This window comes from Asparagus officinalis, chromosome 7, assembly GCF_001876935.1.
Source record: "Asparagus officinalis chromosome 7, Aspof.V1, whole genome shotgun sequence".
Taxonomy (NCBI): domain Eukaryota; kingdom Viridiplantae; phylum Streptophyta; class Magnoliopsida; order Asparagales; family Asparagaceae; genus Asparagus; species Asparagus officinalis.
The window spans coordinates 74,226,097-74,242,406 of NC_033800.1; the positions used below are offsets into that span (position 1 = coordinate 74,226,097).

General features: G+C 39.6%; 1 protein-coding gene across 2 annotated transcripts; it reads right to left on the reverse strand.

Annotated features, from left to right (window-relative positions):
• Positions 11,836 to 15,712, reverse strand: LOC109850138. Of its 2 annotated transcripts, none has more exons than XM_020420070.1 (6): positions 15,538 to 15,712; positions 15,377 to 15,447; positions 12,848 to 12,896; positions 12,664 to 12,770; positions 12,464 to 12,546; positions 11,836 to 12,384 (listed from the first exon to the last, which is right to left on the reverse strand). In XM_020420070.1, the coding sequence occupies exons 1-6, from the start codon at positions 15,584 to 15,586 to the stop codon at positions 12,069 to 12,071; spliced, it is 675 nt and encodes a 224-aa protein (XP_020275659.1). In that variant the 5' UTR covers positions 15,587 to 15,712; the 3' UTR covers positions 11,836 to 12,068. The 2 variants fall into 2 exon arrangements, with proteins under 2 accessions (XP_020275659.1, XP_020275660.1); XM_020420071.1 differs by having other exon boundaries at positions 12,848 to 12,936; positions 15,538 to 15,578.

The window sequence follows — 16,310 nt, forward strand, 5'->3', positions numbered from 1 at the left end:
AACATTGCAAATATTACCCTCAAGAGTTCAAAATTACAATAAAATCTCAAAATTTTCTAAACTTATAAATGACACATGAAATTTTAAACAGTCCCCTATAAGTTTAAAATTTGTAAAAAACACCCTCAAAGTTTTAGAAAATGTGAAAATCACTCTTAAGGGTTTAGAATTACAAAAACCACCCTGAAATTTTAAAAACTAAAAATAACACATGAAACTAAGAAATTGCTAGTAGCACCTTGTGAATTTGGAGTTTGCAGAAAATAACCCTCATAATTTAAAAATTGTAAATAAAACTCTCAAGAGTTCAAAATTATAGAAAACTCTCAGCATTTTCTACACTTGAAAACGACACATGAAATCTAAAAACTTCTAGCAGTCCCCTATAAATTTTGAAATTGATAAAACACCAAAAATCCCAAATCATGCAAAAAAACACTACAAACCTGGAACTACAGAAAACTAATGAGATTTTCCTATAATTTTGAACTCTTGAGGGTGCTATTTGTAATTTTTTAAACAATGGGGGTGTTTTTTGCAAATTTCAAATTCACAAGGTGCTACCGATAATTTTTGGATTTCATGTGTCATTTTTTGTTTTTGAAATTTCAGGTGGTTTTTGTAATTATGAGCCCTTAAGAGTGTTTTTCGCATTTTTTTTATAACTTTAATGGTGTTTTTTGTAAATTTTAAATTGATTGGGGGCTGCTTGAAATTTATAGATTTAATGTGTTATTTGTAAGTTTAGAAATGTAGAACCCCGTAATTTTTATATGAATATATGTGAATTATTAGTAAATAAATAATTCTTTTATGATAAATAGCTTGAGGTCATTGATGTACATGATAACAAGTTATTTGAGATGATATGAGAGTATGGGTGTAGAGTTTTGTGCGATGGTTTTGCAAATAAGAAAAACATGCATAAAAACTAAATTTTTCCAGATCAGTCGACACATCAGTCGACTGACTGTATCGGTCGACACATCAGTCGACTAATACGCTGATTTCTAGTTTTTCAGATTTCGGGTCTGTTTTGATTTGGTTCGGGTTTGGGTCGGGTTTAACTGTTTGTATATATCCCCTCTCACCCGAAATCACCCCCTCTCACCTTTAGACCAGAGAAAACCCTAGCCCCCTCTCCCCTATCTAAAACCCTAGGTTGTTCTTGGTGATTTGGGGGAGAACTTGGAGGATTTTCGGCGAAATCTTCACGTTGCAGCAGAGGGGATCCACTCTCTCTCAGATCCAGGAGTTTCTCATCACCCCAGAGGCGAGTAACATCTCGCCCAACCTTGCCCTATTTTTCTAAACGTTTTCAAAGAGTTTTTATGAGTTTTGATGAGCCAAAAATGTAATTTTTGTACAAAGAATTGATTTTTTTTTATAGCATATAGTGGAAGATATATGATTTCAGAATATTCAAAACCCACCAACGTTTTTTTTTTTGAATCGGAGATCTAGATCTGAAATGTTTTTACAAGAGAATTAACATGAGTTTTGTTTTAAAATGTTTTAAAACATAAATACACATGTTTAGGGTTTTGTTTATGTATTCACACATGAAATTTTCGTTTCAGTTTAGTTCATACATGTTAATATCAATATTTTCATGCTTGGGATTGATGGGGATGAATTTAGATCGAATTTTGAGTAAGTAATAACCTGTACAGAATTTCTGCAGTCAATCGGTCGACTGATCAGTCGACCGACGGGCTGAAATTTCCAGTCGTCAGTCGGCTGATCAGTCGACTGACGGGCTGATTTTGTTTTCTCAGCTTCTCAGTCGACTGGTCAGTCGACTGGTGAGCTGAGGTTGTGCTGTCTGAGCCTTATCAGTCGACATAGGAGTCGACTGACGTCATCAGTCGACACATCAGTCGACTGATGAGCTGTTTTACAGATTGTTGATCTGTTTGAGTTGCTTTTCGGGGGTCGCCTCGATAACCTGACCTTAGTTTACCATGTTAATGATTTATCAGTACATGTGGGATGACTTTTGACATAAGTTTAGACATGTACACCGAGATGCGGATGATTTTAGATCATGTATATCTGCCCACATATGTTTTTCACAGTTACACAGTCCTCGTGTTGGACTATAATCCATTTCAGTCCTCGTGTTGGACTATGATTTATAGAAGTCCTCGTGTTGGACTACGATTCATCTTAGTCCTCGTGTTGGACATGCATTGCTATTTAATCCTCGTGCTGGATAGGCATTACCATCCGGTCCATGCGTTGAACAACAGTCACATCCGGTCCATGCGTTGGACAACGGTCACATCCGGTCCATGCGTTGGACAACGGTTATTTTCAGTCCATGAGTTGGACGTTTACTTCATGCAGTCTATGGGTTGGACGTTTAATTTATAGTCTATGTCTTGGACACTTCATCGTTTTCTGACATGTCACTCATGTGAGTTTGACATGACACTATGTTTGGAAGTAGAGATGTGTTTTGTTTTCTTTTTAATTTATTATTGTCCCATGTACTAGAACCTCGGGTTTAGTGTTTAGGGATTTACAATTTGAGATACAAGGTATATACATGAGTGTTTCCTTGTTTGGATTATTTCGCTCGACGTAACTATGCTCGTGTTGTAAATTTCTAAATACTAAGATCCTCCTTAGTAAGATCAATGATTTTAGATCTACTATGTATTAACTGTATTTTCTTATACAACGAGCCCTGTTCCCTTGGGGTTGGTTGTGATGTTGCTCGCTAGCGCTTTGACGCTCGTTGTCCCTCCCCCTTTCAGGTAACGAGCCAGGAGCCCGGAGAGTCGTAGGTTGATGGCGATGCATGTTAGCTTCAGTTGTCTACTTAGTTATATTTTCTTTTGGAGTTCCACAGTAGACTTTTGTTTAGACATTTGAGAGTCTTATTCTAGAAGTTGTAAAGGCCGTGTGCCTTATTTCCTCTTGTCAGATATTTGTATTTTAAGACTTGTTGAGTATTCCAGTTTATCTATTCAGACATTGACTATGTATTTCTGTATGTTGGATGATGAGATATTAATGTGATCACTATCATTTCATCAGTTATTTCTTGTATTATCTTTTACCTGCTTTTGTACCTACACCTGTTGTTGACTCTACTATATAGATGTTAATTGTGATGGTGAAACATGTTATTACACGGTGTGGTGCATGGCAGGTTTGACATTCTTGGTTTCACCTTGGACTGCAGCCTTGAGTGAACCCAGGGGCGTCACAAGAAAATTCTGAGATTTTGTTGTGCTTTTGAACTCTTGAAGGTGCTATTTGTAATTTTTTAAAATTTTGATGGTGTTTTCTACCAATTCCAAATTTACAAGGGGCTGCTGGAAATTTCTTGATTTCATGTGCCTCATTATGGTTTGAAATTTCAGGGTGTTTTTTGTAATTCTAAATCCTTGAGAGTGTTTTTCATATTTTCTAAAACTTTTGAGGGTGTTTTTTACAAATTTTAAATTTATAGGGGACTGCTAGAATTTGCAGATTTCATGTGTCATTTGCAAGTATAGAACGTTATGAGAGTTTTCTATAATTTGAACTCTTGAGGGTGTTATTTGTAATTTTTTAAACTATGATGGTGTTTGTTACAAATTCCAAATTTACAGGGGCTGCTGGTAATTATCTGATTTCATGCTCTAATTTTTAGTTTTTGAAATTTCAGGGTGGTTTTTTGTAATTCTAAGCCCTTAAGGGTGTTTTCATAGTTTCTAAAACTTCGAGGAGTTATTTGCAAATTTTAAATTATAGGGGCCTGTTTAAAATTTTAGATTTTAGGTGTTATTTGTAAGTTTAGAAAATTCTAAGAGTTTTTACAATTTTGAACTCTTGAGCGTGTTTTTAGTAGTTTTTTAAATAGAGGGCATCTTCTGCAAATTATAAATTTATAGGGGGTTGCTGATAATTTTTAGATTTCATGTTTCACCTATTGGGTTTAAAATCTTTAGGTGTTTTTTGATATTCTAACCCATGAGGGTATTTTTCATATTTTTTAAAACTAAAGGTGTCCTTTACAAATTTTAAATTTACAGGGGCTGCTAAAAATTTCTAGATTTCAGTGTAAGTTTAGAAATTTCTATTAGTTTTTTGTAATTTTGAATTATTGAGGTTGTTGTTTGCAATATTTTAGATTTTAGGGGTGTTTTTTGCAATTCTTTGAAACTTTGAGTGTGATTTTTTCTAAATTTTAAATTTACAGGGGCTGCTGAATTTGGTATGTCATTTGTAAAAATTCCTCTAAAAAGTTTGCATAAAGCTTCTGAAAAGTTTATAAAAGCGCCTGAAAAGTTTGCTAAAAGCTCTTTAAAAGTTTGTAGAAAACTCCCTAAAAATTTTTAAAAAGCCACTTGAAAGATTGCCGAAAACTCCCTAAAAATTTGTAGAAAACCTTCTTAAGTTTGCTAAAAACCGCCCAAAAGTTAGCTAAAAGCCCCCTAAAAGTTTGCAGACAACACCCTAAAAGTTTACAGAATGCCCCTTATTAGTTTGCAAAAATCCCTCATGCTTGCAAAAAAACCCAAATGTTTGCAGAAAGCCCCCAAAAGTTTGTAAATATCTCCTTAAAAATTGGCAAGTTTTCCCTCACATTTGCAAATAGACCCCTAAATTTTTTTTACATATATAAAGGCCAATAGCTAAATGGATTATTGGGTTATCATTGGACCACCGATTTAGTAAATAGATGGGTGAAAAGTGACCCATTTAGCAAATATTAAATGGGTCATAAATGGACAGATGGGCGTAAATGTGCCCGCTCATTTATGACCCACCCAAAACAACTCACTTGACAGCCGTAAATCAGTCACGAAAGACAACTGCCGTTGGACACTAGTTTTGTTTTGTGATTGGTTAGTTCTAGGGTTAGGTATAGTGTTTGGCAATAGCGTTTTACAAATAGGATTAGTTGGGAGACACGTGCCAGAAAGTATTAGCAACAGTCGCGCTTTCACCTGGATAAAATTCCTCATTTAGGGGTTGTTTGGTTGTATGTTTTTACCATGTAAAAGGATGGAAAGTGTAAAAAAATAGGTCCCAATGTCAGCTTTCATCACTTTCAATTGTTTGTTTGTAGTTGTGAAAATAGTATTGTAGGCGTCAAAAAATGCTTACAGACATCCAAATACCACTCAAGGTAAAGAGAAGACGATAAACGTCATTCTCTTAATCAGAGGGAATCATTCAAAGGAAGTGAGACAACATGTACACACCAACAGACAGCACATGGCGGCGCGGCTTAAGCGCGGCAGCCCTTGGTGCCGCGGCTAAAGCGCGGCAGCCCATGGTGTCGCGGCTAAGGCGCGGTGGACAAGCAGTTAAACCACGAAAAAAGTGGTTAAAGGTCGTGGGAGAACAGTTTCAAGCACGATGGAACGTGCTGGTAATCGCCTCTTTGGCCGCGGCAGTCCACACTGCCGCACCAATAGCCGCGGCAATGTTGACTGCCGCGGCCAAAGAACAGTCATCTGGTCGGTTACTTCGCCCCCGTTTCAACTGTGTGCACTCCTACCCCTATAAATACCTCCCTAGACACGAAATAAAGAGGGGAGGGCAGATTGGAGTAGAAAAAGACTTGAGCTTTTGTTGATTTTGAGCAAGAGAGAGTCTTCCTTCTTCACAAACATTCTCAAGAAGAGCTTTTGGCGATTCCTAGAGATCTAAGCTCTGACTTGATCTTTAGAAGAGTGAACATCTTACATCGATAAGATATTCACTTTAAATTCTTACTTCGATAAACGAAGGAAGAATTCCCAAAACCTTCACGATTCAATCAGAATCTGTGAATCGGTGGTCCACGGGCTAACGCATCCCTGGCACAGGCAAAGATCCCACGCAAGCAGCGATCCAAACAACGATCATGCGTTTGTTTCTAAAAAGTTGTAATTTTCATTTTGTTGTGTAAAAGAAGTCTTATAAAAAGGCTATCTCTTTCGAATTTGTTGTAATCGATCGAAGATATAATGAATTCCATGACAAAACCAACTTTTGACGCAAACAAGCTGGCGACCACAGTGGGAGCCAACGGTCTTGCTGCCGAGACCGTCGTGTCGCAGCCGATCCAGATTCCAGTTGAATCCAAGGAATATCTCTCATCATCCTCTTCAAGATCTTCATTATCTCACAAGTACAAGAGGATCTCATCATTGAAGAAGGCTTATACGCCAAAGAAGGCTAAAAGTGAAGACTCTCGCCCAATCGTTGTTGAGGCCTTGCCTCGCAACATTATCCCGGCGACCCCCAAAGCCGGAAGCTCTGCTCATAATGATTCCACCCTAATTAAGGAGTCGTTCGATTGAAGTTCGCCAACTCTGATGAAGAGGGCTCGTCAGAGACAACATCAGCGCTGCGCTCTCCAAATAGCTAAGGCCTTGGAACAAACCGACGGGGTTCGTTATCACGCGGACCTAGAGTCGAGGAGGCATCGAGTAGTTCAGTTGTCTCAACAACCAATCACTCATATCTCTGCTAAACTAACAACGGATGAATGGACTTTCGTCAAAAGGGCTCGCTCGACCCTCAAAGAACGTATACAAAAGCGTCGTGCAAACGCTGCTCATGCCCGTGCTCTCTTACAACAAACAGTGGCCAAAGAACCACCAAAACTCTGCAAAGTTTGGATTCCAAAATCTGGAGTTGTGCAAAATCAGCATTCAGAGCCCGTTAAGACTCCGCACCCGTAAGGGGGTGGTTCTAAACGTGTGACTCTTGACACAACCTTGGATTACTCAAAGGCAACAATAATTTGTCCTGAGAATGCCACCAAGGCTTTACACCCCCAGAAGAAGACGTGTTCGCCAAAAGACATCGTTATACCTGGAAGGTCATACCAACAGACGATAGGATTTTCCGGCAATCATACCGATGAATCATACTATCCAGTTGTGGGTGCGAATAAATTTCGAAAGAGAATTATTCGAGAAATAAACTCTCATTGTTCCTGTGCGCGACTCATTAAGGCAGCATTGTCAGAATATAACTATGCCAAACGAGAAGTCATCCCTCAAAGAGTCTCGGTATTCCACAGTCTTTTCACCGAAATGTCGAAGCCTAAGCCGAGACATTTCCGCAAGAGAAGATCAGCTTTCCAAGATGATGAGTTCCCTAAAGTCACCATCAACATGGCTGATAAAAGAAAATCTAAGCGGCATTCAAGTGAATCAAATCCCGACTTTTCCCTGGAAGGAAAAGTCAATTCAAGAATTGCTCAACGGATGTCTCGACTCCGTTTAAAAGCCATGAGACGTAAGGATTACAAGAAAATGCATGAAGGAAAGTCATCAGAGGACGAGCTCTCGGACACTTGTTCTGCGATCGCTTCGGATGATACAGTATCTAGCACAGGGCAAACCAGAGAAGTACTCATAATCACCTCTGATCAGTTCGCTCAAATACTTCAAGAAGCTCTAGCCAAACAACGTGAAGAAATTAGGACTGAGATGAAGATGGAGATAGAGTTGGCTATTCAACAAATGAGAGAATTGCTAGCTCAACGGTCTCAACTTCCTGAGTCCAGTCAGCGAGCTAAATCCAGCCGTCGCACTCAAAATATTGCAGATGACAGTGATCCGGAAGTGGATGAAGTCATCTTTGCTGATGCACCTCCTAATAACGATAACACTGGGGGTGGTTCAACGGATCCTCCCAACAACGATATTGGGGGTAGTTCAATCGCACCTCTTAATGATATTGGGGGTGACCCAATTATTTCTCCTCGATATCACTCAAAGAGAGATGAAGATGAGGATAAGAAAATGCAAGACCTTGAAAACAAAGTCAATGCTTTGATGTCCGCTCAGGAAGTAAAGAAGACGGGTATTCCGTATCCCTATCCAAGAGAATGGGATTCAATACCGTACCCGGCAAAGTTCAATCTAATTAACTTCACACCATTTGATGGGAAGAGCTCGCCTACTCAGTACTTGATTTATTTCAAGTCTCATTTGGGCATGACCTCTGGAAGTGAGGCTTTAATGGTCCGGTCATTCGTTGGCACCCTTCGTGGGCCCGCCTTCGATTGGTACCGACGTCTCAAGCCAGGGAGCATCAATTGCTGGGATGACATGGAAAGTTTGTTCCTCAGCAATTTCTTCGATGATGACACCGAAATGTCAATCGGAACCCTTCTGGATGAGAAGCAAAAAGACGGAGAGTCAGTCGACAATTTTGTCAAGCGCTTCCGTAACAAGGCAATGAATTGTAGAGATTCTATTACAGAGGAGTTCATCCTGCAAACATGCCACAATAATCTCTCCATCGATGTCCTGGAAACCCTGGGGGTCGTACCATCCAAAACTTGGAAAGATTTAAAAATGCACGGTGAACAAGCTAAACACTTTCTTAAAAGAAAGAAAGCTGAGAGAAGCCGACCGACGACATCTACAATCGCTGGGAACGCGACGAAGATGATGAAGCTCCAGCCATCTTGGAATACCTCCTCGCCAATGACAAAATCGAGCTACCACGTATTAAAGATCAGGAGGGAGCTAAGAGGATTACGGATCCAAACTACTGTGCGTACCACAGAAGGGTTCTTCATCCCACCGAGATTTGCTTCGGACTCAAAAATAAAATCCAAGCCTTAATTGACTCCGGCGTCATAACGGCAAAACAAGCCAAGTAAAGACGACTCTAACTCCATTGGGTGCACGAGTATAAATTGTTTACCCTCACTCCAAAGAGTATACGAGTATAAACTGCTCCTCGATACTCCAACAGGTATATGAGTCAAAACTATTTCTTTTCTTTCACGGGAAATTCCTGGAGAGCACCATGCATGGTACTCTTAAGGATAACCCGATCATGCAGCTGAATATAATGATAAACCCAGTTTCGTAAGGAAAGCTGGGGGTGGATGGTTCATGTAACGGGAAGTTCTCGGAAGAATGCTATATGTAATTTTCTTAGGGATAACCCGATCATTACAAACAAAGTGATAAACACTACATCCCCACGGTGATTTCCGAATACTCTTTTGCTGAGATGAGATTCGATCACTTCGTTGGATCAATCTTCCCTCACAAAATCCTCATTTGGTCAAACCTTTTAACAGTTAGGACCACAACCAAAATCCCCTCTCGATTCCTTCATGAACGAGAGGTCCACAAATTGAACGATCAAACCTTTAAACAGTTAGGATCGTCTCAAACCCCTCATTTGGTCAAACCTTTAAACAGTTAGGACCAAAGCCAAAATCCCCTCTCGATTCTTTTCATGAACGAGAGGTCCACAAATTGAACGATCAAACCTTTAAACAGTTAGGATCGTCTCAAACTCCCACTTGGTCAAACCTTTAAATAGTTAGGACCAAAGCCAAAATCCCCTCTCGATTCGTTACATGAACAAGAGGTCCACAAATTGAACGATCAAACCTTTAAACAGTTAGGATCGTCTCAAGTCCTTATTTGGTCAAACCTTTAAACAGTTAGGACCAAACCCAAAATCCCCTCTCGATTCCTTCCATGAACGAGAGGTCCACAAATCGAGCGATCAAACCTTTAAACAGTTAGGATCGTCTCAAACTCCCACTTGGTCAAACATTTAAACAGTTAGGACCAAAGCCAAAATCCCCTCTCGATTCCTTCCATGAACGAGAGGTCCACAAATCGAGCGATCAAACCTTTAAACAGTTAGGATCGTCTCAAACTCCCACTTGGTCAAACCTTTAAACAGTTAGGACCAAAGCCAAAATCCCCTCTCGATTCCTTCCATGAACGAGAGGTCCACAAATTGAACGATCAAACCTTTAAACAGTTAGGATCGTCTCAAACCCCCACTTGGTCAAACCTTACTACAGTTAGGACCACAACCAGAATCTTCTCTCGATTCGTTACACGAACGAAGGGTTCATTTTCAAGTTGAATAATCAAACCTTATGACAGTTAGGATTATTCAAACCCGTCCAGATTCTCTAAGTGGAGATCCCACTTTGAGTTTCCTTTGCACCTGGAGATAGAATATAAAATTCTTCCTCTCCGATTTTGGGTTCATCTCTACCAACAAAAAAAAGAGAGACCGGGAGATAGAATATAAAATTCTTCCTCTCCTGGGTCAGGTTCATCTCTACCAACAAAAAAGAAACCAAGACACTCCGATGAGTATATAAGTATAAACTGCATCTCCTTGAACCTCCCAACGGGTATATGAGGTTAAACTATTTCCCGAACACTCCAATATAGTATATGAGTATAAACTATTTCTCCAATCTTCAACAGCAGTTCTGATTCAAGACTTTAACAACGGCCACGCGATAAACGCAGCACCGGAGGAATTTTAGCTATTCTACAAAGCACTGAATATGTTAGAAGATGAAGAAGTCAAGAATTGAAGCCATTTATAGACCACCTTACGCAACTTCCTCAACAAACTACTGAAGAAATTGCAAGGAGAACTTATCATATCCAAAGTGTCCCAGACTCCTCTCCAAAATGATGAGTCTGAGATACTTTGGAGGGAGTATCTGTACGCGTCAAAAAATGCTTACAGACATCCAAATACCACTCAAGGCAAAGAGAAGACGATAAACGTCATTCTCTTAATCAGAGGGAATCATTCAAAGGAAGTGAGACAACATGTACACACCAACAGACAGCACATGACGGCGCGGCTGAAGCGCGACAGCCCTTGGTGCCGCGGCTAAAGCGCGGCAGCCCATGGTGCCGCGGCTAAGGCGCGGCAGCATAGGGTGCCGCGGCTAAGGCGCGGCAGCATAGGGTGCCGCGGCTATTATAGGGGAGTTTGAAGCCCACGTGGCAGCATATCAGAAATAGAACGTGTGCTGACGTGGACAAGCAGTTAAACCACGAAAAAGTGGTTAAAGGTCGTGGGAGAACAGTTTCAAGCACGATGGAACGTGCTGGTAACCGCCTCCTTGACCGCGGCAGTCCACACTGCCGCGCCAATAGCCGCGGCAATGTCGACTGCCGCGGCCAAAGAACAGTCATCTGGTCGGTTACTTCGCCCCCGTTTCAACTGTGTACACTCCTACCCCTATAAATACCTCACTAGACACGAAATAAAGAGGGGAGGGCAGATTGGAGTAGAAAAAGACTTGAGCTTTTGTTGATTTTAAGCAAGAGAGAGTCTTCCTTCTTCACAAACATTCTCAAGAATAGCTTTTGGCGATTCCTAGAGATCTAAGCTCTGACTTGATCTTTAGAAGAGTGAACATCTTACATTGATAAGATATTCGCTTTAAATTCTTACTTCGATAAACGAAGGAAGAATTCCCAAAACCTTCACGATTCAATCAGAATCTGTGAATCGGTGGTCCACGGGCTAACGCCCCCCCGGCACAGGCAAAGATCTCACGCAAGCAGTGATCCAAACAACGATCCTGCTAAAAGAAGTCTTATAAAAAGGCTATCTCTTTCGAATTTGTTGTAATCGATCGAAGATATAATGAATTCCATGACAAAACCAACTTTTGACGCAAACAAGTATAAAGTGATTTCATATGCTGATGTGGCTTGTAAAGTGATTTCATAAAAAAAAACATGATTTTAGAAGAAAGCTGATATTGAAATCAGGAAAAAATAATAAAAATTAATTCCAACCAATATGATCATTTGAGTAGGGACCACTTTTTACACTTTCCAAACAAACAATTAAAGTTACATTTGCAAACCAAAAAAGCAATTTATGATTCCAATGGAATCATAAACAAACAAAGAAAAGTATAAAAATGAAATTGATGAGGTGGACAACAACTTTCCAAATTGTGTCATAAATACACAACTTTACAAACAACAACCAAACAGCCCCTTAGCACTTCTTGGCCTTGGCCTATAAGATTCTTGAACTTCAAATTAATAAACACCTACCATCAAGGAGGTACAGTGCAGCTGAACAAACAAAGAAAGTTCGAAGAATTAAATTTGCGCAATAGTATTTAAACACCTGAAGAAGCAAGGTTTACATACTAAAATTTCTACAACTAAAACTAATTTTAGCAACACGAGATCTATGATTTGAAACATTTTGCAGTTAGTAATACTAAGACAAGAACATTCATGATATAAGACTCGAAGAGCAGCGAGAGGCAAGTTCAAATGACCCACATGCTCGCGGGTCCACAATCAATCCTCATCAGAGCTCTCATATGCCAAGCCAAGCAAAGTTTTCACAGCATCCTCGGGCTTAGACTCGGTTTCAGCTCCAGCTGATTTATTAGAAGTATCTCTAGGTAATTTCTGCTCAGAGTGCAATGGTGGAGATGGGTTCAACTGCTCTCTAATTTGTTCTGGTGAAGCAACATCAACTCCTGATCTCTCTTGAGTTCTTTTCGAAGATACCTGGGAAGGCATCGATGAGCTCAATTGACAATCACTTGGGCTGTTGACTCTTTGTTTCTTTGGTTTGATTTCTACTATGTGCTTCAAAAGATCTTGCTGCCTGTACTTCGGCAGTGCATATGGTAAATTTCTAACCCTCCAGAAAATTAACGGGAAAGTTAACGGTAATAGGAAGTTACCTGATCCCACTCTTAGGCTTGGGTTCAACTCGGAGAGACAAGGGAACTGATGCAGGTGAAGAATCTGCTAAGTTGGCTGCTTTGTATCAGTTCGTTAAAATAAAACAAATTAATTTTGAATAACTTCCAAAAGCATGAACAACTGTGTAGGTGTATTTTGAAAGGTGTATGGTTAATTGATTCGAGACACTAAAGGATATCTTAAATGCTGCAAAAGCTCGTTTCTCTGTGCGACGTAATAGTCGCTCTGCATCTTCCTCAGCTTCCATTTGTTCCTTGAGGTAGAGGAGGTCATCACTGTCCAAGGCTGCTCACAAAGGATTAATCATATAACTGAAATAATATCAAGGCATGGTTTAAATGGATGGAATGAGAAATGAGTACCGCCACGCCCATGAAGATAGCCTCCACGTTCACCAGCAACCTCCTGCATCTGTTAGCATCAACAGCCCCCATAGGAGAAGCCAAGATCCCTGCCGGGGCATGTTATCAGCTATGAAGCACGGACACGCATAACATGCAGCCGTGTCGTGTCGTGTCCGTGTCGGACACACGTGTCGAACACACGTATCCTATGTATTTTTTAGGATTTGCCTCGTGTCGGCGTGTCGGCGTGTCGGCGTGTTGGATGGCCGTGTTGGATCCGTGTCCGTGCTACATAGGTTATCAGAACTCTACATCTTAAAGTATATATAGGGAATATTTGTGGTGTGTTCATTCAGGCATCCAACACTGTGAACATATAACGTATTTAAAAATGTAGTGGTACTCCAGTACCAAAAGAATTCAGTGATAAAATAGTATATGAGTAGAAATCATAGCCAGAAGACGACTACTAGCTAACAACGGGTAATGTTCATCTAAAATTTTGCATCTATTTCACTTCTTTTTTACTTTTCTTTTGAACCATAAGAAAGGACGACATGGTACCGAGGAAGCCGAAAATAATACTGTAGAAGTGTTATAAATGGTTCCTTCACAAATCAAATATTTGTGTGCATACATACATGAGGGTTTTGTGCATATATGTTTCCCAAATCTTCTATATTTACAAAGTTACCACTCAAATCTTAGTATTTTGCAAAGTTACCACTCAAATCTCAAAGATTGGGTCCCCTCCCCCCTCAAGGTTGACAGTGTTAGATACAACCAGATAGTGAATGAGTTTCCCTATCATTAATTCTCAACAACAATGGCCTCAATTAATTACCACAATTAATCACTTAAATCTCATATCGCATCCGTTTTGATCATCTCATGCTCAAATCAAGTGTCCTCGCTTTCTTTTGAGAAACAAATCAGAAAAAATATCACATTGATTCTCTTGATTTTGAAGAATTTGTCAATGACACCATGAGGAAGTGGCCAGCATAGGTGGAAGGGGATGCAGCAAACACTTGTGCTTCTCCATCAAAACTGAGGTCGATGGGGGAAAAGGGGGAGGGGAAGGACTTAAGAATGGACATGGATTGGAGAGGTTGTTGGCAAGGCAGAAGAGGACAGAGGTAATGGTTTCTGATCAAGGAGGGGTTTCTTTGTGTTGTTGCCTTGTTGGTGATGATTGTCCTCTTCATCTTTGGTTTTCAAGTTCACTGAGCTGAAGCAAATCATTCCCAATAAAATCTTCACCCAAGATCATGTTGCCTTCTCCACAACCCAACCCACCATGCCATATTAACAAGCATCATCAAAATATAGTTGTTCTGTTGGGCTTGGATCTTTTTTTCTTCTCTTTCAATCATCTCTTTCAGTTAGACATATAATAAGATCTAATTAACTAGTGAAGGGTATATTAGTCGTGAGCCGTAAAATCTTACCAAAATAACAGAATTTTGGGGAATATACTAGGTGTATTCCCTAAGATAATAAGGGGTAGAAAATTACAATATTAAAGAATTGGGGAATATTTGCAAAATACCGACTTTTGGGGGTTAAATATGGAAAAAAAACCTATACATAAATAAATGTACGTATGTGCATCAAATAATGTGTTTGAAAAAGATAAAAATAAAGTATTAGTATTCTTTTATTATTTAGTCTTTTCTAGTTATGGTTGCTAAGCATGCAGTTTATGTGAGTAGTAGCTGCAAGAGGTTAAGCAGAAATATGATATAAACTGGAAGACAAAATGCATATGAATTTCATGTTTCCAAGTGAGCATGTTGCGAATATTGAATGAAGATGGCGAATGACAGGACTCTTAAAACCGACCGTAATGAAATAATCAGTGAAGTGGTATGAGGACAATGGGCAAGATCTCTTCTTTTTTTTCTTTTCTTTTTTTTCTTGGCATGCATAAACTACTTCTGCTTTTAAAGGGGTGCTTTTTAGAAGCAACTTGAGGATGCTTTTAAAAGCAGCTTCTGCTTTTTCGTAGATTATATATATACTACATAAACACTTTAGTTTTCGACAATGATCTTTAAGCACAGTTTAGCCAAACAACTTAACTGATTTTGCAAGCATGCTGTGGACATATAATTACCAAGCGACTATTTTCAGCAGTCCAAATAAGTTACTTCTATAAGTTGCTGATATAAGCAACTTCTTATAAGCTCCAGCAATACCAAACTGGCGCTTAGATTGGGAGCCATAGTCCAAGGAAGGGAAAGCACAGTGGATTTTCTACAGAACTTCTGCTCAACTCTTGATGCGACCAACCAATAAAAGATGCTAATGAAAATTAGCCAGAACTTCCAATAATGATTTGCTTCTAAATACCTAATATTGAGCATGTGTGCACATATTGCAAGGTTAAACTCAAATACAAACATTATTCTGATCAATCGGTAGATCAAATACAAGACTAATAACTAGAATGCATCATCGTTGACCTGGCACGCATTCATCAATCTAAAAACAAATTTAAAAAAAAAATCAGAGGAAATCGTATGGAAGTGCCGATCAGCTAACCTTTGCAACCATGCGTTGGAAAGTGATATCCTCGTCGTCGATCTTATCCTTTCCCTTCCCCCATTTCTTATCTGCTCAATTTTACCATGAAAAAGTTCACAATTTTTATAGCGAAAATTTTGCGAAACCCTAGGATCGCTGTTCAGGGTTAAAGGTAGTACCTTTGGGGTCGCTGAGATTGGTGTACTCCCGAACTTCTCTTCCCGCCATGAAATTAGCTTGTAAATTTCGTGATAATTGAGAGGAAACCCTAGAAGGAATCGAATGGGGGCAGCGGTTTCGAGCTCGCTCTCTCTCTCTCTCTCTCTCAGCTTCGGAGAGATAGATTTATGAACTTTGATCGTCGCTCTGAGACCTGGACCCCGCCGTTGCGGGTGGGGGATATAGGGCGGTAGCGGGTGAAGCGGGCCGGGTGGCGTAGAAAGCCGGGCCGGGTCACAACTACAAACCCATTATACGTCTCTATCTTATCACACGTATAGAGTTCTTTCAGAATTTATTTATTCAATAAGGCCCCGTTTGGTAAAAGGTTAATAAAGAGGGGTTAAAGAGAATGATTAATGTACTTAGTCCATTTGATAATTCGAAGGACTAAATTATTAACCCGTTAAATAAGTTTTTTTTAGCCCTTATGATCAGTTTTAGTGTTTGGGAATAACAATGATTTTGACTATTTTCTTTATAATTAGAAGGGTTAACTCTTATTCCATCTAAATAGGAGTATTAGTAAACCCCTCATTTTGAGGGGTTAACTCATTTTAACCCCTCTAGAGGGGTTAACTTAACCCTTCTATATTTTTTATGTTTTGGCAAATTATGGAGGGTTAACTCACTTTAACCCTTATATAGATTTGTTGTGTTTGGTAGATTAAGAAGGGGTTAAGTCTCCTTAACCCCTCACTTAACCCTTTGCCAAACGGTACCTAAATTTTTA

Excerpts from the sequence above, each read along its gene's own strand:
- LOC109850138 (XM_020420070.1), bottom strand. The coding sequence starts at position 15,586 with ATGGCGGGAAGAGAAGTTCGGGAGTACACCAATCTCAGCGACCCCAAA. Across the intron at positions 12,897-15,376 it reads TCCAACGCATGGTTGCAAAG|ATGCAGGAGGTTGCTGGTGA; the intron begins GTTAGCTGATCG and ends TGATGCTAACAG. Across the intron at positions 12,771-12,847 it reads CTATCTTCATGGGCGTGGCG|CCTTGGACAGTGATGACCTC; the intron begins GTACTCATTTCT and ends CTTTGTGAGCAG.